This window comes from Carettochelys insculpta, chromosome 2 (genome assembly GCF_033958435.1).
Source record: "Carettochelys insculpta isolate YL-2023 chromosome 2, ASM3395843v1, whole genome shotgun sequence".
Taxonomy (NCBI): domain Eukaryota; kingdom Metazoa; phylum Chordata; order Testudines; family Carettochelyidae; genus Carettochelys; species Carettochelys insculpta.
In genome coordinates, this window is record NC_134138.1 from 163,899,683 (window position 1) to 163,925,658 (window position 25,976).

General features: G+C 43.1%; 1 protein-coding gene across 1 annotated transcript in view; it reads right to left on the reverse strand.

The window, feature by feature from the left end:
* Window positions 1–25,976, reverse strand: part of LOC142008724 (band 4.1-like protein 4B) — a 137,451-nt gene that overhangs the window by 9,026 nt on the left and 102,449 nt on the right. The window contains exons 4-12 of the mRNA XM_074985998.1: window positions 21,562–21,640; window positions 15,811–15,855; window positions 14,219–14,271; window positions 10,477–10,597; window positions 5,053–5,140; window positions 4,753–4,841; window positions 4,374–4,443; window positions 4,016–4,185; window positions 3,701–3,810 (exon numbers count right to left, since the gene is read on the reverse strand). Of these exons, the coding sequence (XP_074842099.1) occupies window positions 3,701–3,810; window positions 4,016–4,185; window positions 4,374–4,443; window positions 4,753–4,841; window positions 5,053–5,140; window positions 10,477–10,597; window positions 14,219–14,271; window positions 15,811–15,855; window positions 21,562–21,640 (825 nt within the window). The remainder of the gene's footprint in view (window positions 1–3,700; window positions 3,811–4,015; window positions 4,186–4,373; window positions 4,444–4,752; window positions 4,842–5,052; window positions 5,141–10,476; window positions 10,598–14,218; window positions 14,272–15,810; window positions 15,856–21,561; window positions 21,641–25,976) is intronic.

The window sequence follows — 25,976 nt, forward strand, 5'->3', positions numbered from 1 at the left end:
AAAGAAAAAAAAAAGTTAATCAACATCTACTGTAACTGTGGTTCTTTGAGATACTCTTCAAATATGCGAACGGCTCTGACAAGGAGAATGACGACTAGCTGTTCCCCATGTCTCCCGAAGGTTGGTGAAAAAGCAAGGGGCTTAATCTGCAGCAAGGGAGATTTAAGTTAGATAAAAGGAAAAACTTTCTAAGTGTGCAGATAGTTATGTTCTGGAATGGACTTTTGGAAGAGGGGGTGAAATCCCCATTATTGGAGGTGATAAAGAACAGACTGCACAAATGCCTGTCAGGGATGCTCTAAGTTTGCTTGGTCCTGCCTCAGCACAAAGGGCTGGACATAACATCTCAAAGTTCCTCCCAGCCCCACATTTCTGTTATTCTATTCAGTCCTATGATTCTCTGTTCCAGGATGCTGATTTCCAAATTCAATCTGTTCTGAGACTATGCTCTTGGCATTGGCAGGTGGCTCAAGCAAGTACCCCACCCTGTCCCTGAAGAATGTGTGATAAGTGGAACTGTTGGGGAGAATGGGATTGATCCCTTCGTGTATATTCACTGGGTGTAGCCAACTATGAATGCTCTTATAGGTCTTTGGGAATTGCCATGGCTTGGAGCAGTGTGGCTCCCTGCTAGATGCCAAGGATACCCCTTCACCACAGCACATAAAGATGGAAGTGTCTAAGCAGAAATATGGGATGCTGGTGTTGATTTAACTCTGAATCCTGTTCCTCCTGATACTCTGACATAAGTCTGGCCAGGGACGATGAAGGGAGGAGTGACTGGCTTCTCAATGCCCAAGACAGCAGACCTCAGCAACCCCAATAGTCCATGGTAGTAAGAATACCATCAGCTCACTGGCATCATTCAACTGCATGCTGTTCCTGAGAAGGAGGCTGGGACAAGGGCCTGTTGAGGATTCTGGTGAGCCTCCTTATGGTGTCAGCCACTGAGCTGAGGGGAGACGGTTCTCTGCTTGAAGATGCAGAGAACATATGGCTTGGTGACAGCGAGCAGACATCTTGTACGGGGCTCTCGGCACTGGGATGCGTAACAATATTGGCAGGTGCATCAGCACTGATGGTCGTTCCGTTTCCGCCTTAGGTAGGGTGACTACATGTCCCGTTTTCACTTGGACAGCCCCTTTATTTAAGCATCTCACAGGCACCCTGACTTTTTTAAGAAAATGAGCAAATTGTCCCATATTTTGTAAGGCTCCTGTTCCCTGGCACCTGATGCTGCTGGAGCGCTCCACTGCAGGCAGCTGCACGGCTCCCCGGTGCCCTGTGCCGTAGGGTAGTAGCCCCTGCTGGCAGGAAGCCCCTCTGTGGGGCAACTGCCCTTTTCCTCTTTTGTGCCAGATCCCGCCGGCTCACTGGGTGGCTGTCACATTCCCTCGTTCCCCCTTCTGGGAGGCTACACAGCCCCCATCCACAGTGCCTCACTGTGGGGCAGCAGCCCCCATGGCCGAGGAGCCCTGACATGGCCCAGCAGATCCCTGATTCCCAGAAGCTGGTATCCCGTATTTGCCATAGGGCAGTGTGCTCACCCTACACTTTGATCAACCTCTACTATCCATGTCAACACTAAGAGGTGCAGTCCAGAGGCTTTGGGTTAATTCTCCTCATGGGAAACCACATACTTTTGCCAGGAGACTCTGCCTCTTTATTTGAGGTGATTCCTCTCAGTATTGGACTTGGACAGTACAAGTGCTGGTGCCTGATTTGATGATGGTGATGTTTCCGTGTTGGGGCTGAACGTGCCAGTGACCATTCCTTTCTTGGCGATGCCTTCTCTGGACTGGTTTTAGGTGTAGCCTGTCTGCTGAATGGGGGAGAGGGATGGTGGATGACATGGGCTTGTCCACTAGCAGGATCTTGAAGCTTGTCTCCTCAGGCTCAGAAGATACCTTCATGGATTGTTCCAGAAGGTGAAATTTGAACTTCATCTTATATCTTCCATGTCCTAATGGAAAATGGCAGGTACACAGAGCACTTGCTAGGTACATGCAACTCACCTAAATGGAAGTGGCTTCTACTGCGTCTCCCCCCAGCATGAAATGGACAGGGCCGGACAGGGTGTATACACAGGGCATCAGGACAGGAGGGGTGTGTGTCTATCACTAGTGGGTTCAGATGGATTATATGATTGCAGTGTTTTTTGTTTTTTTCCCCCCAAAAAATCAAGGTCATCATAACAGACTTCTGAAGAAATTCTGAAGGTTTGCAGAAAGCGTAGCCAAAGCTAAGAGCTACTAGGCTGGACGCTCGACAGATTCAGTGCCACAAGCTGTCAGAGGGAATCAGGAAGCATCACAGCCATGCTGCTCCTTATGCTGTCACGGGGGTCAATAAGAAGGCAGAGAATGCACATGCAAACCTTTGCTACTCAAAAAAGTCCTGGTCTCCCGTGCATGAGGTGCATGCACGTCTGCTAGGGGCTCTGCCCTGAGACACACCCAGAGAATGATAAAGATCCCAGTTTTGTAAGACTGATTTGTAGCCAGCATAAGCCCAGTAGAAACAAAAGGTGGGACCAGTGAGCCCTAGAGGCACACATGGAGAAGTACCTCTCCACATGATTCTCCCCATTCCTGCGCAGGACGGGAAAGGAAAGAAAAAGTGTCAAAAGGGTTGCCAGTCGCAAGCGTTCCAAAATCACACATCACTCACACAAAAAGAACTGCCTGATGTAGCTCGCAGGTACCCAGGGAACGTACAACTCTCGCTGAGGATGGGGGAAGAAGAAAAGAAACAGGAATGGTGAAGGATAGGAAAGGATGCAGGAGTGACAAAGGACAGTACAACAAAACAGACACAGGGAAAAAGTTGCTACCTTTGATCTTTCAGCTGGTGACTCATTTGGTTGTACTCATTATACCGAGCTATTATTTTGCTTGGTGGCAATGTGGTCACCTACATACAGTAAACTCTTTCATATCCAGCAACCCCAGGACTGGGAGGTTGCTGCATATTCAAATATTCTGGCTAACGGAGAACAGCTGGAGGTGGCACAGGCGGCGCTTGGTGGCCCCCCTACAATAATGAAGTTCAGCTCCCTCCCGCATTGGTTTGGCTCCCACACCCCAGCACCAGCTCCTCCAAGCTCTTGTTCAAGATAATAACTTCCTCTTTAGATATGATGGTCTGAACCCTAAAGTTCGAGCATGGTTTTTAATTGGTACACAGTAGGGAAACTCCATGGATGGATTTTGTAGGGGCGTGGAAAGGGGAACAGTTTGGTTGCAGCACAAAACAAATAAAACTCTGCTCCCCCGCTGTTGTTGGTGGGGACAATGGGGGGGGGGGGGAAATCATCTTGTTGCACCACGTGGGGAGCTGCTCTGGGCGGTGGACACCGGGCGGGAGAATGGAGGAGCCTGCCGACTGCACACACACAGCTGGGAGGGAGGCAGGGCGGGCACTGAGCAGGCTGGCCCTGAGGATCAGGGCATTGCTCATGCGCTCGATAACTCACAAACCCCAGCCATGATGCTGCTTCTCCACACTCCCGCCCAGTGTCTACTGCCCAGACCTACTCAGCCGTGAGTTATGCCGGTTATCCGGTTACTCAAATACAAGATAAAAGAGTTTACTGTACAAGGAGAAATTCTGAAATATGCATGTGTGCTCATTAACAGCACAGCCATACAAATAGTTCAGTGAGTATGTAGAATTGAAGCATGTTGAGTAACAAGCTCACCTTTAAAAGTTGAATGCCTTCGCGATGGATATCGTTTGCTGGGTTTTCTTTCAAACGTACTGGTTCTGCGTAACCGGGCCCCATGTGTTGCTTGATACTCTGTTCGACCACTAAACAAAATTATTTTTAGTTAGGAGAGAGTAACTTAATTCCAGCCTTACTCTGTGCTTATCAAACAAGCTTAGAGAAACTAAGCAGCTTTGCAAAGAATAAAACAAAATATCATAAGGAACTGCACAATTCTTGTATTTTTGTGCTTTGTCTCCTTGCACCCTCAAACAAATAGAAATGCCTACTGGTTATTTCATTAAGTACCTGAACCTGAAGCGTGATCCCAGCCTTATGAAGTCGGATCGACTAGATTTACTGTTTGCTGGTGCTCGCAATCTGAAGAACGCATGGTGTTCCACCGCACATTTCCATAAATGCTTGCAAGTTTTGGCACTGTCTAATCGGAAAACAAAGGTGTGCTCTTGTTCTCTGCCCTAAACACAGAAACAGAATCTTTGGAAGTTGGCAAGCATAATACTGGTTAATGGCTAACACAAAAGAGAAAGGGCCTGATCCAACAAGGCACTGCACTCCTTCAGCTCATGTTGGCCACCAGGAGTTGAACATGCTCAGCACTCCAGTGGATCAGGTTCCAAGTCAGGAAAAAAAAAAAAAAAATTACCTGTTCATCATCTTCTACGACCACAAGTGTTAATTTGCTCTTTTTGAAGTCCATTTTAGTGATTTTAGGCCTAACCGTACAGGAAATAAAAAGACATTTTATAAGTTTAGCATTTTTTAATGAAAGAACAACAAAACATGACACATTAAAGGGTTTACAGTAATGTGACACTTGACCTTAAAATGTATTTACAACAAAAACGTATGTTTAACAAACCACTTTGGATTTTGCTGAAACATAACCTGACCTGGTCTGAAGAATGTATCTTAATCTACCTTTGATATTGGAGATTCAACCTCTCAAACCAAGCCAAAGCTCATTATTTAAAAGGGGAAGGAGCTCAGAAGTTAAATAGGGATCTAAATCAAAAATGAATTACCAAAAAAATAAACCTATTTTGTTTGCTCCTTCAAAGATCAATACGCCTGTTGGTGTAAGTCCCAGAGCGTAGTCACATCCATCTCTTCCCTACAACCAAACACATGATGGAATAATCAATATGGAGTTACAAGCACAAATCTTAATATGAAAGTAATTCAAAACATTTGTTATACGATATATTACCGCTGTTTATTTGTACGTTTCCACACTAGAGAATTATGACTGATTTATAAAGGGATGCATATTCTTTTTATGATCTCTCCCAGTCCCCACATAAATAAAACAATGTAGGTCTCACCTTAACAACATGCATATCTACACCATACATTTCTAACCATTTAGCTTTGTTCAAATAGCACAATTCAGCCTGTGCTGGAGTTTTACCCCTGTGAAAATAAAACAAAGTATATTTTAGTGTATAGTACTGTAATTGCTTATCTACAGAAGAACTCCCCTTTCCATTGATTACCCAGTCTACCCTGTCTAGGCCTCGACCTCTGCACAGCACTTAAAGTATGCTTAACTTTATGCATGTGCTGAAGTCCATCCTTGACAGCAAAGTATTAAAACAAGCTTAAATGCTTTGTTATATAAGCAGGGTCTTAAGTAAAAGGCTTAAACGCTTTGCCAACCTGGAGCCTAGAAGGGTACATATAGACTCCATGCTGCTAATTCAGACACAGCAGAACCTTTTAAGTTAGGCATCCTGCCATCTAACCATTGAATTCAATCCTCTTTTACCCAACTGCTTAGACTTGATAAAATGCTTTACATCTAAATGCTGCCAGTTACATGCAAATGGAATCCAATTTCTACAAAAAGTGTGTAATTGGCTGGATATACACTAACATAAAAAGTATTTCTAATGAACTTTGTGCCACAGTGGCACCTATGCTGATTACACTATGATCCGCTAATTAAGAAGAGTAGTTCAAAACAATTTCAAAGCTCGGAGTTTGAACGCTGTTAAGGAATTGGGCATCCTAAAAAAAATTTAGGGACCCTGAAAATCTGCCACAAATAAGCTGTGTCTACATGTGCACGCTACTTCGAAGTAGCGGCACTAACTTCGAAATAGCGCCCGTCGCGGCTACACGCGTCAGGCGCTATTTCGAAGTTAACTTCGACGTTAGGCGGCGAGACGTCTAAGTCGCTAACCTCATGAGGGGATCGGAATAGCGCCCTACTTCGACGTTCAACGTCGAAGTAGGGACCGTGTAGACGATCAGCGTCCCGCAACGTTGAAATTGTGGGGTCCTCCATGGCAGCCATCAGCTGGGGGGTTGAGAGACGCTGTCTCTCCAGCCCGTGTGGGGCTCTATGGTCACCGTGTGCAGCAGTCCTTAGCCCAGGGCTTCCGGCAGCTGCTGCTGCAGCGGGGGATTCATGCTGCATGCACAGGGTCTGCAACTCGTTGTCGGCTCTGTGTATCTTGTGCTGTTTAGTGCAAGTGTGTCTGGGAGGGGCCCTTTAAGGGAGCAGCTGGCTGTTGAGTCCGCCCTGTGACCCTGTCTGCAGCTGTGCCTGGCACCCTTATTTCGATGTGTGCTACTGTGGCGTGTAGACGTTCCCTCGCTGCACCTATTTCGATGTGGTGCTGCACAACGTCGATGTTGAACATCGACGTTGGCAGCCCTGGAGGACGTGTAGACGTTATTCATCGAAATAGGCTACTTCGATGTAGGCTTCACGTGTAGACGTAGCCATATTGCTTCATGATGCACCCTAGACTGCTGAAGCAGAGGGAAAAGAGGGTGGATAATGGACTACAGATAGGGCGACGTATCTTGAAGAACTTGTAGTTACATGTAAGAAACCCCCACTACTTCTTCAAGTGCCAGTCCCTTACGTGTTCTTCACATGTGGGTGACTGGCAAGAAGTCCTGACCAGGACTGGTGTTGCAAGGATGCAGGTGGTGTGAATGACGGTAACACCGCAATCCCAGAGTCCGCAGCAGCAAAAGGGGCTTAAACCATGGCTCTATCTTTTGTGAAAATGTGTCTGCAACGCCAGGTTGCAGCCTTGTTAATACCCAACACAGGCACTTTTCAAAGCAATGCTATGGAGGCTGCCTGTGGTCTACTGCAGGGGTGTGCAAGGGGGGGGTGAAATTTCACAAGGGGGGTGCAGTGCAATCGACCTCCTCTCTCTTCTGCCTGCCAAGCCTCACCCACTCCTCCCCGGCACAGCAACCCGCAGCTGCAGCCACTGCCGCTTGTGCACCCTGAGCTTGCTGGGAAAGCCAGGCAGAGGGTACGAGAAGGCTGCCACCGAGCAGCCTGTGACCCACTCCAGAAGCAGTGACCAAGAGGAGTGAGGCATGGGTAAGTGAGCTGCACTACTCTGCTCCTGCCTCGCCCACTGCTGTTCCCCCCAGCATGGAGAGGGAGCCTTGAACTTTTCAGACAACTCTGCCTGGGTCTCTGGATGCGCTGTGGGGAGATGCTGGGAGTTGCAGGAACAAGCTCTGGGCATGGGGAAAGTGTGGAAGGGGTATGTAGAAGCTAAAGCAGCAGTCCGCAGGGGCCAGGGCTGAGCCTGTTTTGACAGAGGAGTGTGTGAGGGACCCCGGCCTGCTCCTTCCCTATGCAGGTGTTCACCCTACGCTTTGGTTAGACATGGCTCTGCCTCCCTTAGGAGACCTGCCTGCAGCATGAACCCTGCTCAGCATAATGTCCTAGCACAGGGGTGCACAAAGGAGGGAGGCGTGACATTTCATAAGGAGGGGATCTACCTCCCTCCACTACAGCCTCTGCCAGCTCTTCCAGCCTCTGCTGCCTTCCCTGACTCCCACAGCTGTCACAGGAGCACAGCGCGTCACTTCTGGGGCCGTTGGGAGGGCCCTGCTAATTGCAGGGGCAAAAAGGGAGGCGTGATGCAAAAAGTTTGCTTCGCCCCTGCTCTAGTGGAACGGACTATGAGGGCTGCCTCTGTAATTCTTCATCATGTTGACTGTGTGCGTGTGCACAGGGGGCAGCGGGGGTGGGTGGGCAAGGGATTCTAGTGCACACAACCTGGGGGGTCTGCGTGACTAGGACTGTCAAGATGGGGTTCATGTTGTGCTTGTCTAGCACATATACCTGCCAGAGCCAGGCCTGAGGACAACATAGTTGCAGCCTGGCAAATGGCTTTACGTATGAGCAGAGCAAAGCAAGACAGACCCAGACTTTCGTTCTGGGTTTGCAAGTGAGCTGTTTACAAGACTGCTGATGACTAAGAGTCTGTTTGCAGGGAGGGAGGCTCAGGCTTGCAGTCCTTTCCAGTGCCATGCCTATCATATCCATGAGCTCTCTCTGTTGTGTTTATGCAGCTTCTCAAGGGTGCCAGAAGGCAGGGCAAGGACAAAGTCGCCAACTGAACTTTCAGACGAGATCTGCCTGTAAGAAGCCAGTCACTCAAATACTGAAGATGCTGTAGCCATTTTTGTCTCATCCGTGCCACCTCCACAGAAAAAAATCTTTGCGAAGGCCTCGGGTGCTGTTTTCAGAGGTAATGGGAGTCCAGTAAAACGCAAGTGTTCCCATCCCACAAAAAACCTGAGGAAGCTTCTGTGGGATAGGTGCTAGTTCACAAGAAACTAGGCACCTTTCATGTCAAGAGCTGCTCATCGCGTGTCTTTTTTTCCAAGCAGAAAATAACTGAGGCCAACACAATCATGCAGAAATTTAATAATGCGTATAAAAACATTTAGCTGCTGTAGGTTGAAAACAGGGCCTCCATGCTCCCTTTTCCTGGGGAACTACGAAATTGTGAGAGTAGAACCCTTTTCTCTGGGCAGTAAGGTAGAGATTGCTCTACAGGTCCTTGTTTCAGGAGTGAGTCTACTTCCTGTTGGAGGATCGAGAGCAGCCCCTGAAAGAAGGCACAGAATTATTGTTTACCCAGGAAGGAGTCTTCTGAGGAGATGGAGAAAGAAGTTTCATGGTGTAGGTCACATGGATGACATCTAGTACCTGTTTGTCTGGTATAGCCCTCCAGTTGTGGGCAAAGTACACCAGGCAGCCACTGAACATTCTGCAGCCCCTTTTACCACAGAGGTTGCTGTTGCATGCTACACCATTCTAGCTGGTTCCACATTCACCAGGATAGCTATCAGATTGGGGCCAGTGGGCTGCGTATCTTGAACTTCTTCTAATGGGACCTGAAGTTCTGCTGCAGCCCTCTGCAATAGTTATTGCTATCGCCTATGGTCATCAGCTGGGGATGGTGAAGATGAGGCAATTGCCTCCTCAGTTGAGGGAGAGACGTGTGCTGGTACCACCTGATCTGCTTCATCACCTTCCTCCTCCACATATTTCAAATGCTGTTATCAAGGAGGAGGTGGTGCACAATGTGACACCCTTGTTGAGTGCATGGGTCTAGCTGTCATGCATAAAGATCTGCTATAGTGTAATTATGATGGGTTAAAGGTTGGTAGGGCACTGAAGAGAGACAGGGAGAAAGTCAAGGCACTCTTGGAGAGCAATCCTACCTGAGCCCAGGACAGAAGCAAGATATTCTAGAAGTCCTGCCTCTGCTCATCTCCCTAGGTAGGCGAGGGGATATTCATCACGGACATAGGAGTCAGCGGACGAGTAAACCAGTTCTACTGGAAGTACTGTCAGTGACAGTGGGAGGAAGCTCTGGCTCCTGGAAGAAGCGCCAGATACTGCACTTGGCAGAGATACATGCACCAATGCAGTAAAGAGAGCAAGAAGGAGCAAGATCAGGACACAGATTTCAAATCCCAGATTTCTGAGCACAGTTGTACTCCCAAAAGGGAGCACAGAGAGAGTTCTCAGGGTGAGGGAAATTAAACTACACTAAGCAAGCTGAATACGACAAAACCCTTTGCAAACACAGACTACATAGAATGAATATAATAGGGATGAATTTCAGTGCAAGGACAGCTCCAGGCATAGAGAATTCCGACTCTGGCCATGCAGCAATACGGAGAAACCAGAGAGGCAGTCAATCTACAGTTCCCTTTATCTACTTGGTGCTGAGCACAAAGGAGTTCCAAGGTGCAGACATGGACTAATGGACACTACTCATAAGATTTTCTGTTTTCAGGCACATGACAGAAAACACATAGTGACCAGTAATTAAAAAAAAAAAGAATAAAAGGAACTTTGATGTTATGGGACCTATGTCAGCATGTGGAAAGCAAGTTGCAAAAGGGCCAATAGAATTTTCATAATTTACAATAGTTGTGTTCCTGTTGAACAAAGGAACTCAACGTTTTGAGTTTAACACAAAGATGTAGGAGCTAAGTTGCTCCTACATGGTTCATGTCTCAATTGCACCCTCACGAAAAACAATCAGATTGGGAGGGTTGGATTTAGGCTTCTGGTTTGATATTAAAACCTTAAATCTTTGAAACACTGGCTGGGCGGACAAAAATATATCACTGAAGTTACCTATGTAGTAAAAATTAAATGAAGGTATCTTGGAAAGCATGAAATTTTCACTTGTGGAAAATGAGCTCCTTTCAACTCATGTCAAGGAGAAAAAAATGGAGCCAAAGTGCTGAAACTTACAATTAATTTAACCACACAATTCCATGTAATGTCAAGGTCTGCTACTTCTTTAAAATGGGTTCTAGCTGTCTCTAGAAAACCTCAACAACATACATCAACAGTATTTGAGCCAAAACCTGTGGGGGGGGGGACCCTAGGCAACATTATTCAGTTAAAAACTCTTGTGCAACTTTTTTAAAACCTGATACCATAGGTACCATACCTGCACTCTTTCCATTTCTGAAATATATCAAATTCCATAGCTTCAGTCTGGTTTGGTGTAAATCTGAATTCAGACACTAGCTCTGGTGTGTGTTCTGGGAGCTCACACTCTCCAAGTTCAGCTGTAATCATTTAAGAAAGCCAGACAAATGGTCACTGTCACCAAAAAAGAATAAAAAAATGTGCTTCTACTGCAATATTTCCATATCCTCACTGAGCGGCTATTGAAGAAGTTTCAGTATTATAGATTTACGTTGTCATCTATGCACACACTTAAGGTCTTCAAACTCAAATTAGAAATCAGACAAAAAATTCTGTAGGAAGTTTTAGGACACAGATTCAGAATTCTAAGTGCATGACATGCTGCTACTTCTTGCATTCAAGAGATTTCAAGAATAATATAATTTCAGATCAAAACAAATCAAATGCACTAATTTTACATAGAAGGTTATGCTGCAGTTTCCTTTAATTGAAGCATACGTTTTTTCATCACTATCTAGTATTTTGCACTATGGCATGTATCTGCCCACACTGCATATATGGAAATGTAAATATACTGTAGCCAGTACCAAGAAACCGATTATAGCATTTTCTCAACCCCTGAGAGTATTGTAATTTTCATATCTGTAGTATGTATTTGGGAAAATAATTTTTTTTGAAGGCACAGATTGAAATTGGCACGCTGGTATTGATCCTGCAAAGTGTCAAGTACCCTTAAGCACCCCTTCATTGAACTCAGAACCCTACTGAACTGTGCCCCTACCTGCTACAGAGTTGTAAAAAATCTCCTGTGTTTCCATGAACGTCTTACCTCTACCAAAAGATGGCTATTTCATAGTTTTTCCAGTGTTTAACATATATGGTGCAAACACACACCTCCAATGCTACTACATAAAATAACACATGCTTACTTATGTGTAAATGTTGGTGCTTTATAATGTGTCTGTATCCTCGCTGCTATGAAAACCAAAGAAATTAGTAAAGTCAATCCTGCTGAAGAAAATCAGCTATCGTTTCATGTGAATATTGCATATAAATATTGCAAAAACACAGACTAGAAAGGCTATTTACATGGAAAGTCTTTTGGAAGACAAAAAATGAAAATTATTTATTTTAAGTGAGTGAGAACACGCAGTATAATTGTTAGCTGACAAATAAAATGTCTGACCAACTTTCAGGGTTCCTAAAATATTTTAAAAAAATGAATTCTATTGACTTCCATCTAAAATGAAGCTCTCATTATCAAATGCAATTTTTTTTGTTCAACAGCACTTTCACATGTGAATTATAGCAGCAAAACCTATGCTCAAGTGTCCACAGAGACATGTGACAATTCTGCTGCTGTTTCATGCATGAGAGAAGTCAAATGCCTCCAACAGATGTTGACCAGGATAAATCAGCAGAGACAATTCTGTACGTTTAGCTTCCCTGGCTGGCTCAACAGAACTCACATCTGAGGCATAGTCCAAGACCCACCTCTTTTCTCTGATTTTTACTGGAGATTCAGTGGTGCAGAGGATGATGGCTTTCTTCAGAGTTTTTTTTTTTTCTATTAATATTTTAGTCTAAAAATAATGTTCCCACATTCTGACATGTGTAAGTAGGCAAATCATAAAAAATAAAAAAATACAGAATCTAGTGAATGGATTTCAAAATGAGAAAGCCATACAGGTGTCTTTAAAAAGGTTAAAATTATTTCAGCTATGAAGACAGAGATACCACTGTCTCTTTAGGGTAGTAAGAAAAATAGATTGTTTAAAAGGACTTTATAATGCGAGAATGAAAACACTGATAACTTGAGATATTTAAAATAAACTAGAAACAGGTCACTTGTTGGATTAAATTAATAGCTTTGAAGTACAGCTAGTTATATGAGTTGTGTCAGACTGACCTGAAATATAGTTCAGCGTTTTGCACCAATTATTTTAGACTACATAAAACCAAACTTAAAAATACTGTGTAATGGGAAAGTTGCAATACAGTAGAATTCTAAAGCAGCTACAACAGCATGAACAAATGCTTCTCTCCATTTCCAAGACAATGTACAGAAAGCACCAGCACCTAAGGCAGTTAGTTATAACAGTGAAAGAATTAATCTAACAGAACGATATTCTTCATAAACCAGCCATAATGGTGACATGAAATGAGAGTCGGTTAAGAGAAAGAATCTGGCCCCCATATAAAATGTTTAACACACCAATTCCTATGTAACCTGCCCTTCTATAATCCTGCTAACGCTCACAAAAAAACATGCACACTAAAAGGTACATTTAAATATATATTTCAGAGGATGAGTAAACTACATAAGTTTAAAGTACTAAGGAGTGAAAAATCATGTTATAGTTCTGTTCTCTCCTCCGCTTGTTTACAAGTTCCCAATTCTAATAAAAATAAATATTTGAGAAATGACGTACTTCTGTCTGCAAATAGAGCAAATTTGATATTATTGAGCCAAGATGTGATGTTATTTTAGAGAAAGTTACCAAAAGTACTTCCAAATAAAAGAATATTGATTGGCACAAAAAAAAATTCATTGCCATTGTTAAGCACTTTGTTTGACATACATTTTTTTAAAATATTAAATTTGATACCCAATAAGACAAATGTGTTTTATGCTATTGGGAATATTGTATATGGATGAACCCCTGCCAGGGTGGGGAAGCCACAGCTGGGACTGGGCAGGAACCTGTGTCCTGGGAAAGCCACGGCTGGGGAAGGGTGGCTGGCAGCGGGGGAGTCGGAAAGCCACAGGTGACAGCAGGGAAGGGAACCCAGGAGCAATGACTGAGGCCGGAGGGAGGGGGAGGGCAGAATTGACCATCCCTGGTCCAGCAAAGTCCCTGGGGTCCCCAGGGTGCCAAATTAGAAAGGTTGAACCTGTTGAGAAATAATCCTCCATATCTTTGATTAACCGACCTATAAATATATCAAGCTGTTCTAGGAACAGTTCTCCTTGTCTAAAATTGGGATGAAGTTGTTGGTGCTTTTGGCATTCTGGAATCTCCAAAAGGTAAAAATGAGTGCACAACAATTTGAAGCTAATGTGGGCTCTAGATGTTAATCTCAAAGTTCCATGTTAAGAGAGTGAAGAAGCATCATGAATGGGAATAAAAGGGAATAAAAATTGTTTTGTCTTTGTGCACATACATAGTATGAACAAAACTGCACAATAAGGTTCACAATTTGATGGGAAATGTTTTTGTTATTATTATAATTATTACCTTTCTAATTATTGCTACTACTACTTTTGCCTGGTCTTGTCTTTCTGAATTTTTTTCCTAATCCTAGGTTGAACCGAGTCACAAATTTTACAGTCAATCTAATCCAAAACCACTTATGGGTTCCTATTATTATATTAGAGCCATAAATGCCTCCCAAAACTCTCAATCTGAAGTATTCAAAGCCCAATGAATTTAATGGAGACTCCTTTCGATCTCAGTGGACTTTGGATCATGACCAATATTAGGCATATCACTGAAGCCATGGCACATAAATTCAGAACAATGAACGTGAACTAACTTTTATAACAAAAGTTTCAGAAGTGTCTGATTGTGAATGAGAGATACTAAAACTCAGAAAATTTTTTATTCTAATGACTAACCACAATAAAAATAGCTGCCACTTAAATAAATGCACTGTCAATTAATGTTTATTTGCGACAAAAAGGAAAAAATATGTGAAGAAATTGTTAGTGAATCTCTTAAAATAAAAGTTGATGCAAGTGCTTCTAAAATGTCACATACCTTGAAGACACAGAGCTGCTAGTTCTACAGCAGTATCATACGGACACTTCAGTCTTTAAAGAGATAAAACAAACAATAAAATGTGCATATGTCTTGATTTATATTTTATAGAAGACTTTTCTCTAGAAGAAACTAAGAGTTCTCTGACATAAATAAAATATTAATTCCAAACTACTAAACTGCACTTTATTGATACCATTCAAATACTAGTATTTCCATTTAATTAAGCTTAGTTTATCGCTCGTAATTAAGCTGATTATTTCTTAGGTTAGTAATTTTTCATTGATGGTGAACACAAGATATGTTCAACTATAAATCCTGCTTAAACTAATTCTGAAAGCATTCTGTCAGGTGAAGAAAAAAGGTGGAGTCTAGAAAACATCCCAGTCTATTTTTTTATAAGTCTTCAAATAAAAAAAATACATACCCACACCCAGCAACTGTACAATTATATTTGTCAAAAACAGTGAGACTTCAGAAATATATATATACATATATTTTTCACAAGTGTCTTAAATAAGAAATGTTGACATTACTGAGGGCTTTTTCCCCCCATTCCCTCACATCTGTCATACTGACAAGTATGGTGTGCTCACCTTGCACATTTAAAATAATCAGGCAGATACAGACATTCTTTGCCCTAATTACATACACATTATAATTATTTCTCCATTTGTATGTGCCACTTTTCCTATTGTGTAATAAATAATAAACTTCTGGTTCAGGCTGAAACCTTCTAATGTCCTCACAAAAAAACAGAACACACATTTACTGTACTTTAGCTACTTATTAACCAAATCTTTTTCATGCTATTCCATGACTGAAGAAAGGAGCAATTTTAAGAGGATTGTGCACATTGTGTAAGAATTACTTCTCCAAACCAAATGAAGTATTAGGTTTCCCTTCTGGAACTTGCTTCCTGTGAATTAGAACATGTATACGCTCTCTCTCTAAAGCATACAGAACTCAATGTCCAGTTTGATCACCATATGGTGATTAAAGTAAGACCTTCTGAAGTCTTCTCAGTTTTCTTTAAGGGTCTTAATTTAACTCACTACTTCTCATTTCAATTTCAAAACTGATATTTACATATATGCATGATAAAAGTACGTCTAGGATTAGTATTGTTAAGTAAGTTTCTTTATTGTAATCATGTTGCATGAGCTGAATTTATTTTGAACATTTAACAATGGCTAATTGCAGCATAATATTCAATCAAATATTAAACAGTTTAGGGATAATGGAATCATTAAAAGTATGACAGTAATTTCTGCATAAAAATTGTGTGCATATATATGTTTATACTACCTTGTGATCAAATGAAAAAAAACTCCTATTTCACGAAATTTTATTAATTTGGTTGTGATTAATGTACCGGTGCACTTTTCTGTATTCAAATGGAAAAGGAAAAAATACATGGGAGAACCCAAGATCATTAAATGCAATTTACAATTCCAGATTTTTATATCTATTTAGATAACAGAACGGATCAGAAAGAACTTATGGCCTTAAAGTAAAACTTTTAACCCGTATAGTGGTGCTCTGTTACTTATACTTTAATCAAGGTGACAGCAACAAAAAAATGTACTTACTTTCCTGAAAGAATGTCTTGTCGGAGTTGTAATACAAACAGGTACCTAACAAATAAAGAAAAGCCAACAATCAAAGGCACACAGATTCATCTTTTCAGCCCTCACCCCTTTGTCAGGGATATGCTCCCAGTCAAGATATTTCCATAAACTGCTTTTGTGAGTTATATGAGCCTTCGGTGCCAATTACAAAGAGCTATGCACATACCTGGGAGATGCTGAGTACCCTTACTTTCACCGAAGTTAGTGGGAGTTCAGAACATGCTTACAGGGGTGCACAATATGATGAAGTGAATTTCAGGAACCTGGCCTTATTTAAGATGGCACTTAAAGCATATATTCAACATTGAGTATGTGCCTTATTTCTACTGAAACAGATAGGATATGAGCCTATACCAGTTCAAACTCCCTCCTCCAGCACTCTCGCAACTGGCAATACCCCTTGTCCGATAGGACAATGGATGTGCTAAACCAGACAGCAGCCTGGTACGGCTGGGAGCTGGCTGGTGCATGGAACCCGCTGGCAGCTCCAGCTATGGGAACCCTGGCAGCCCTATGGCTGAGAGCCCTGATGGATGTGGGGGGGGGAGCCTCTCAGCCTTGAAGGGGAGCCCTGAAAGAGTGCCCCACCACAAGAAGCTGGCCTGACCTCCCCTTGTCCAGCAAATCCCCTTGTTTGGGACCACTCAAGTCCCAAGTGTGCCAGATAAGGGAGGTACAACTTGTACTTAAAAGCTGTCCTGAATGGCAGCTAACATGAGCTATAAAACTGAAAGGCAACTATGGCTTTAAACTAAAAGGGCTCTGACTGAAAGAACAAAGTCTAACTAACAGGCTAACCTAGGGCTCAAACCCAGGATCACAGGGCCAGGCAGGCCTGGAGAGGTCAAGCTTGACTTAAGCTGGGACAGAGGGTCCGCATCATTGCTTAGCTCAGATCCCAAGCAGAGGTGAGGCATGAGGGAGGCGGGAGTAGGGCACATTCTCCCTCAATTTGCTGAGTGTGCTCAGGATCACTGCTGAAGCTGGATGCCTTCACTCTGCCTTTCTTCTCCCCCCTGCCCCTTTATCTGCAGGTCAAGGTCCACTCTGTGTCCTGGAGTCAGCTGCAAGTATCCCACAATTCCGCATCAACCCATTTGCTTTTGGGTGCAGACCTGTAAGCACACTATCCAAGTACCCTAGGTTTGCAATGGAGAGTGAACTGATCACTTCCTGAAAATGTACAGGCTGGGCACTAAAGTTCCTCCATGGTGCATCATGGTCCTAGGGCTAGAAAGGCCACATTTTGGGGGGTGGGGTAAGGAAAGGGATGTGGGTACTAGAGACTCTGGGATATGGTTGTTTTAACTTCCAGGGCAGGAGTAGCTTAGTGGTTTGACCACTGGCCTGCAAAACCCAGGGTTGAGAGTTCAACCCTTCAGGAGGCCATTTAGGGATTTGGGGCAAATAGATTAAAAAATAGGCCCTGCTGTGAGGGCAGGGGACTGGACTCAATGATCTCTCAAGGTCCCTTCCAGCTCTGTGAGATAGGTATAACTCCATATAATAATAATGGGTCTGTGCACTGCAGTGTGGATGGCAGGGCCCTCAAGCATGGGTCAAAATTCTTCACCCAGGGCTGAAACACTACACAGATGCTCAAGCCCAGAGTTCTCCAACAGTGGTCAGATAACTCCCGTCCCACTAATCCTGGCCTCATGCTGCTGGGTAGACAGCTATTTTGGAGCATCTGACAAAGAGGGTCTTTGCCCATGAAAGCTTATGCTCCAAAATATCTGTCAGTCTATAAGGCACCACAGGACTTCTGGCTGTTTTTGAAGATACAGACTAACTCGCCTGCCCCTCTGATATTACTGGGTAGATATACCCTCACAATCTTAAACTTCAAAGAAAAACTCCCAAACTCAGAGACCCCATTTTACAGATGGGGATGTGTAGCACAGACAGATCAAGTGACTGACCAAAACCACACTGGGGGTGCACCTACACTAGCTGGCTACTTCGAAGTTGCTGGTACAACATCGAAATAGCACATGTTGTATCTACACGTGCCATGAGCTATTTCGATGTTGAAATTGACATTAGGCGGTGAGACATCGAAATCGCTATTCCTATCCGAAGATGAGAATAGCACCCTACTTTGACATTCAATGTCGAAGTAGGCCGTGTGTAGATGATCCACGTCCCGCTACGTCGAAATAGCAGGGTCCTCCATGGCGGCCATCAGATGAGCGGTTGAGAGACGCTCTGTCCAGCCCCGGCAGGGCTCTATGGTCACCACATGCAGCAGCCCTTAGCCCAGGGCTTCTGGCTGCTGCTGCTGCTCAGCAGCTGGGGGTCCATGCGGCATGCATGGGGTCTGCAACCAGTTGTCGGCTCTGTGGATCTCGTGCTGTGCAGGCCAAGTGTGTCTGGGAGTGGCTTGGGCTTTGCTGGCCCCTTATTTCGACGGGGAGGGCTTGTGTGTGTGGACACTATGTTTCCTTCCGGGGAGGCTCATTTCAACGTTCTCCTTCACTACTTCGACATTGAACGTCGACGGCACCAGCCCTGGAGGACGTGTAGACAATACGCGTTGAAGTAGCCTATTTTGATGTTCTTACGTTGAAATAGGCTCCTTCGATGTAGTGTGCTAGCGTAGACGAAGCCTGGGAGTCTGTGGTGGAGCAGGTAGTAATTTGATCTCCCCTATCCACTGGACACTCTTTTCCTAAGACTGTGGATTAATTTTTTTTTTTTTATTCAAACAAAGCTTTGTGAGTTGGGAAAAACGATCACCAACTTGCTGCCTCGGGCCTCTCACATAGCCTTTCCTGCCCTCACACAAAGGACTAGTAGTCCATCTGGTGGAGATGCTCTATGCTGGCAGGACAGAGCTCTCCCAGTGGCACAATAAGTCAGCAGGAGAAACTGTACTGCTAACATAGCACTGCCTACATCAGTACATAGGCCAGTACAGCTTATGTTGCTCGGGGGCGGTGGGGGGTTAGTCACACCCCCAAGCAACGTAAATTATACCACCATATGTGGTATTGTAGAACAAAGCCAAGTGGTTCCTACCTTGGCTCTTCTGGAGCTGAGTAGCCCTCTTTGAGTTTAGAGGATGGCCAGGGCTGGGACTTTCCCCATGTGCTGCTCCTACGCCCACAATTGTTGAGAAGTGAGTTAAGAGGCAAAGCCAATGATAGTGATAAGTGAATGAAACAAGAACGACATCTGAGCTCAAAGAAGCATGACACATCTCTCCAGTCTTCAGAAAGAAGAGCATAGCAAACTTCTCTATTCACTTCTGTAGCGGCACTGAAGGACATGTTGGGAACAGAATAAGAAGGATCAGGCACTGAGAGTCACCAGCACCTTGTGACTAACAAACTAATTTTTCACTTCCACGTGTTTGGTAGATTGTGAGCTGACCTTTCAATATTTGGGAGATTGAATCAGCTCAAAATAGATGGCGGAACAGAAACTAAAGGCATGTTTTATGAAGCTTTTCTGTGCCCAACGGTGTCGGCAAGCTTACAGCAAAAGAATAAAAGATTAGATTTTTTCAAATTTAGGTCTGATTTAGACATGCCTAACTTACATACACCAGATGATACTTGGGTTGCAACTTATAGGTCAGTATTGTAAATGTAAAATTAATTGTGCACTACTTCAGAAATATTGGTTTAGAAAATTTCTCTCTATTATTTATTTTCAAACCCTGGAGCAAGTAAAGGCCATTAAATTTGGCGAAAATAATTCAGGCAATGCCACTAGTCTACTAGCTTGAGGAATAGTGCATCTCTCTCTACATCTGACTCACTATTCTTTCCTTTTTCTGTGCAAGCCTACTATTGCATTGCAGTTTGTGGCATCCCACTTTAAGCAGCAAAACAATCAAGTTGTTATTCTGACTAAAACTAATGAAGTTCTATAGACTAAAATGCCAACAGATGCCTTCCTGAGTTAAATTTTAAAAAATGTCATCACTTCCCCATAAAAGCGTTAACCATGACCATATTATTTTACTACCTCAAAAGGCATCTGAATCTGTTAAAAATAGCTTTATATTGGAAAAAGACCTAGGGCTTGTCTACACTACCACCTTCTTTCGAAGGAAGGATGGTAATTAGGGTGTTGGGAGTTTACAAATGAAGTGCTGCTGTGCAACTTCCCCCCCCACACACGGCAACTTCGAAGTTTTAAACTTCGAAGTACCGGCACACGTCTAGCCGCGGCGCACCTGCCGGTACTTTGAAGTGCCAGGGCAACTTTGAAGTCCCCTTACTCCTCTAAATTCCCCACAAAATTTCGAAGTACCGGTGGATGCACCATGGCTAGATACTTGCTGGTACTTCGAGGCTGAAAACTACGAAGTTGCCCCTCGAGGCGGGGAAGGGGGGGATTTGCTTAATGAAGTGCTGCCTATGCACAGAAGGAAGGTGGTAGTGTAGACACAGCCCTAGTGTAATTTATTCTTCAATTAGCTTATTGTGTTATCACTATAAAATTTCCCCTTCCCACCCACCACAATGAATTTGCATCTGTTGTCCCGGTCCCTTACATAATGCTACAGAATGCTGGGAAATAAAACTAAGCCAGAGTAAAGGTTCATTAAAAAATTAAAATGCAAAAGGGAATTCCACTTTCAAATTGGCCGTCTTTTGTTTAAAAGAAAAAGAAATATCTTGCACACGAAGTGAAGACTGTGATCGAATTGGTTCAGTATTTGTTTTCACCCTTAATCTCTGTTAAAATGCAAGTTTCTGAGCTCAAAACTAATGTATTATAATTAAGGCACTTAATAAAAATGTACAAAAATTAAACCAATATTTTTTTCTAAGCAGAAGTACCAATTAAAATACATTTAAGATTCCTCTGTAATTTTCCTCTTTAGTAGTGAATGGATTTATATAGCACCAGCCACTTATTGTCCAAACTGTAAAGTTTATGGTCCTTTACAGGAACTGCCTTACTAGATCTCATAAAAGATCCATTGAGCCCAGTGCCCTTTCTCCAAAAATGATTAGTATCAGATACTGCCAAGGAACATCAAAGAAACCCTATGAGAGAAAATGGAATAACCTCTGCTCATATGCGAAATTTAACACCCGTTAGGCTTAAACCCCGATGTATGAGGGCGTATATATATATTCTAAAGCTGTTTTATTTATCATCCTACACAGTGTAACTATGAATTTTCATTACACATGCAGCTGTCTAATCCTTTCTTGATTCCTACTGCCCACTGAATCTTGAACTCAATTATACCAGTGGCAGTGAGTTATGGACTGTAATTATGGACTATATGAAAAAGCATGTCCTTTTGTTAGTTTATTGTTACTGCAGTCATTGATAATGCATATTAAGGCTTCTATGTCAGTTTCATCTTAAATAAGTGAGTGATTACAATTAGCTCTTTAATCTTCGAGTCTCACAGCAGCCGAAGTGTTACTTAATCACTGTAGCAGATAAGGAAATAGGTAAACAAGGGTCTGCTGACTAAAAGTTTCCTATAAATACTATCAAAAATACCAATATAGTCGTTGAAGAACATGGTGGAAATAGTTTGGCCTAATTAGCAATACAGAGCAAATTAAAACATCAACCTTAGACTGTCAGAAAATACCAGTGAGAAGACTGAACATAAGCCCTATTCTATTAAAGCGCATATAAGCCAAATTCCAAACTCCCCCACAGTTTAACCCCCAAGTACCTTATAAGCATCATTGCTGGACATCAGTTTAGCAATTCACAATTATTTCCTACCTTGTAAACTCCTCATGAAGGTTGTTCGGTTCCGATGAGTAATATTTAATTCGAAAATGCAAAGTGTATGGAGGTCCAACTGTATACACAAAGATTCAAAACAGAAGTTTATGAAGTTTGGTGATCCCATAGTGGCAGAGAAATAAAAACTTAAGTTTTAAAGTGTAATTGTCACAGTGTCATTTGACTGTGTGTATTAAATTAAAAATTCTTACAAGAAATAATTATGTGTCTTTTGTGACGTAACATCTCTTCATGTTCACAACCCCACATTAGCTGCTGAAAATGGGCCACATCCTCTGTGACTGAACTGACCTTATCAGCTCGGGCACTGCTCTTGACTGGGACTCCCGCCTTTTCATAAGCCGATAAATTTAGAGCCCTCCTCTATAACCCTGCCACTCACGGATCTGACAAAGCAGGTCTTTGCCCATGAAAGCTTATATTCCAAAATATCTGTTAGTCTATAAGATGCCACAGGGCTTCTCGTTGTTTTTGAAGATACTGACTAACTCGGCTACCCCTCTGATATGTGCCTTTTGTGGGCATTTTAGTGTGCTATCACATCCAGTATAAGTAGTAATTAAGCTGTAAGCACACTTACAAAGCAAACACTTGTCCAAAAAGATGCACCTTGCACTGTGCTGACAATGTCAGAAAAATTCAAGGCATGATGGACATGACAGAGTAACATCCCTATCGCTGCAGAAGTTCTCAAGCTATAAATGTCCAGCAAACACGTCTTTGCTGACCTAGATTATCATCATGGTGCCTGTCTGGGGAGGAGAGAAGAAGACCATAGCAAACAGGCTGCAAGTCACATGGACTTTCCTATTGAGAATGACTACCTTGAAATGTGCCCAGAAACACACAGAAGTACAGTCAGATGGTTAATCAACTTTAAGGCCCAAAGGAATGATTTGTCCTCCCTCTGACATTCTGCACATCAGACAAAAGAATTTAACTCAGTTATCTCTGAGTCCAACAACTTGTCTGTCTGTCTCAACTATCGGGTGAACCTCTCTAGTCTGGTACCCTGCGCACCTGACTGAGAGAATGTGCTGGACCTTGGGAGGTCAATGTTGTCTACCACATTAGCAACACTTTTACTGCTTACTGGGCTCTTAGAAGACATTTACAGGTAAATTATAGCAAAATAACCGCACAGAACACTGAGAGCCAGGACTGGTGGCTGGAAACAAACTTTATGGGACCACAAGAAACTTGGCCAAACCCATGATAAGTGGTCACCCAGCTAACTAACATCATGCCAGATTATAGCTGATGCCAGATGAGAGTGTTTTGGATTAGAGAGTTTCAACCCGTACATCTTCAAAAAAAGGCATCCAGTCATGGTTTGAAGAGGTTAAAAAATGGATAGACTTCTTGATCTCAGTGTTTGTCTGACAACACTTGTTTCTGAATGCCTATTGACTACCCTCTTTACTATGCAGATGGGAAGCCAAAAGCTGCATTAGTTGAAGCTTTAAAGTTGTCTTCAATGGTAACCCCAGAAGATGTGTTTGAGAAGTCAAAATCATAGGTGACAAAGTTTACTGGTGAGACCTGCATCCTCAAGGCACTCACTCAACAAAAGCCACTGATGGTGGAAAATAAGAGGAATATGCAACATTATTCAAAGACAGTTAAGGACCTCAAATTCTCCACAAATGCAAACCGCTTTGTTAAGGAAATGACATTGTGCTGAGAGACGGAAGTATCAAAATTGCCATCAAGTTGCTTCCCCACCACCTTCCCTCATATGGGTCTGAGCCAGACTATTCTCCTGTAATCCCCTGTCCGGACCAGACACCTTGAAAGCAATGAAACTAAATTGGCTGAAAGTGCCTTGGGCAAAAAATCTTTGATTCTTTCCCCTGGGATCATTTTGTTTTTTCCTTGGCATTATCAGAGAGTAAGCTCTTGCGGATCATGTATCCAATTACAGAAAAGCAGACTGAGATTTCATGAAAAGGTGAGGTAAAGTCAACTACCAGAGCTATCAATGGCAATGGACCCTAAATTTCAGAGTGCCAAAAAAAAACTGTGCCCACACCCAGATCTTACAAATTGGTCAGTAGCAACCTCTCATCTCAGGTAGTTATTACAGCTCATAAAATTAATAGACTGTTAGCATAGACTGTTAGTAGTGGTCTCAGGACCTCTCCTCTTGGAATCCACCTGACACGAATGGCATGAGTTCAGCCCATAGGAATCCAAACATATCCAGGAACTATGCACACTAAACTAGGTGAAAGCATACCACAAGACATAAGAGAAGGCAGCAGAGGCTACCCAGACACGAAACTGGAAGGACTTTTGCAGCTTCCAGCAGGAATCGCCAACCCTCAGGTACCTCCCACCACTGTTCCTGCCTTTCTAAGCCAATTTCCCCATCCCCATCTAATTTAGGAGTTACAGAAAGAACCTCTCTCCTCCACACCCCTAACCACTATGAACAGGTATGTTGGAGAGATCAGATAAGCTTTTCCAGGTTGACATTTGACTTCTGAATTTCTCAGCAGCAACATAAGATGATGCTTGCTTCCCACCACTGATTTATTACAAAGTAATTCCAGACAGGAATTTCCCCCTAAAAGAAAAGAGGAAGGGACTTTTGGCATCCACCAAGTGGTAAATAACAATGGCTGTGCTGACACTACTACCTTCCTTCAAAGGAAGGACGGTAATGAGGCTGTTCGGAGTTTACTAATGAAGTGCTGCCATGCATAGGCATGACTTCATTAAGCAAATCTGCCACCCCCCCCCCCCCCCGGCAACTCCAAAGTTTTAATTTAATTTTGAGGAATAAAGGGACTTCGAAGATGCCCAGGCACTTCACAGTACCGGTGGGTGAGCCGTGGCCAGACGCATGCTGGTACTTCGAAGTTTAAAACTTTGGGGTTGCCACAGGGGACGAATTTACTTAATAAATTGCTGCCTATGCATAGCAGCACTTCATTAGTAAACTCTGAAGAGCATCATTACCATCCTTCAAAAGAACATAAGAACATAAGAATGGCCATACTGGGTCAGACCAAAGGTCCATCCAGCCCAGTATGCCGTCTGCCGACAGTGGCCAATGCCAGGTGCCCCAGAGAAGGAGAACAGAAGACAAAGATCAAGTGATTTATCTCCTGCCATCCATCTCCTGCCCTTGTACTGAAGGCTAGGGCACCATGCCTTACCCCTGGCTAATAGCCATTTATGGACCTAACTTGCAAAAATTTATCAAGCTCTTTTTTAAACCCTAATAAGAGTCCTGGCCTTCACAGCCTCCTCCAGCAAGGAGTTCCACAGGTTGACTGTGCACTGTGTGAAGAAAAATTTCCTTTTATTAGTTTTGAACCTACTACCCATCAATTTCATTTGGTGTCCCCTAGTTCTTGTATTATGGGAAAAGGTAAATAATTTTTCTATATTCACTTTCTCCACACCATTCATGATTTTATATACCTCTATCATATCGCCCCTCAATCACCTCTTTTCCAGACTGAAAAGTCCCAGTCTCTCTAGCCTCTTCCCATATGGGACCCGTTCCAAACCCCTAATCATCTTAGTCGCCCTTTTCTGAACCTTTTCTAATGCCAATATATCTTTTTTGAGGTGAGGAGACCACATCTGCACGCAGTACTCAAGATGTGGGCATACCATAGTTTTATATAGGGGAAGTATGATATCTTTTGTCTTATTATCTATCCCTTTTTTAATAATTCCTAACATCCTATTTGCTTTACTAACTGCCGCTGCACACTGCGTGGATGTCTTCAGAGAACTATCCACTATAACTCCAAGATCCCTTTCCTGATGTGTCGTATATAGATTTGACCCCATCATGTTGTACGTGTAATTTGGGTTATTTTTTCCAATGTGCATTACCTTACACTTACCCACATTAAATTTCATTTGCCATTTTGCTGCCCAATCACTCAGTTTACTCAGATCTTTTTGTAGTTCTTCACAATCCCTTTTGGTTTTGACTGTCCTGAACAACTTGGTGTCATCTGCAAACTTTGCCACCTCACTGCTTACCTCATTTTCTAGATCATTGATGAACAAGTTGAACAGGATCGGTCCCAGGACTGACCCCTGGGGAACACCACTAGTTACCCCCCTCCATTGTGAAAATTTACCATTTATTCCCACCCTTTGTTTTCTGTCTTTTAACCAATTCCCGATCCATGAAAGGATCTTTCCTCCTATCCCATGACCGCCTAATTTACATAAAAGCCTTTGGTGTGGGACCGTGTCAAAGGCTTTCTGGAAATCTAGGTATATTATGTCCACTGGGTGCCCCTTGTCCGCATGTTTATTAACCCCTTCAAAGAATTCTAATAGATTAGTTAGACACGACTTCCCTCTGCAGAAACCATGCTGACTTTTGCCCAACAATTTGTGCTCTTCTACGTGCCTTG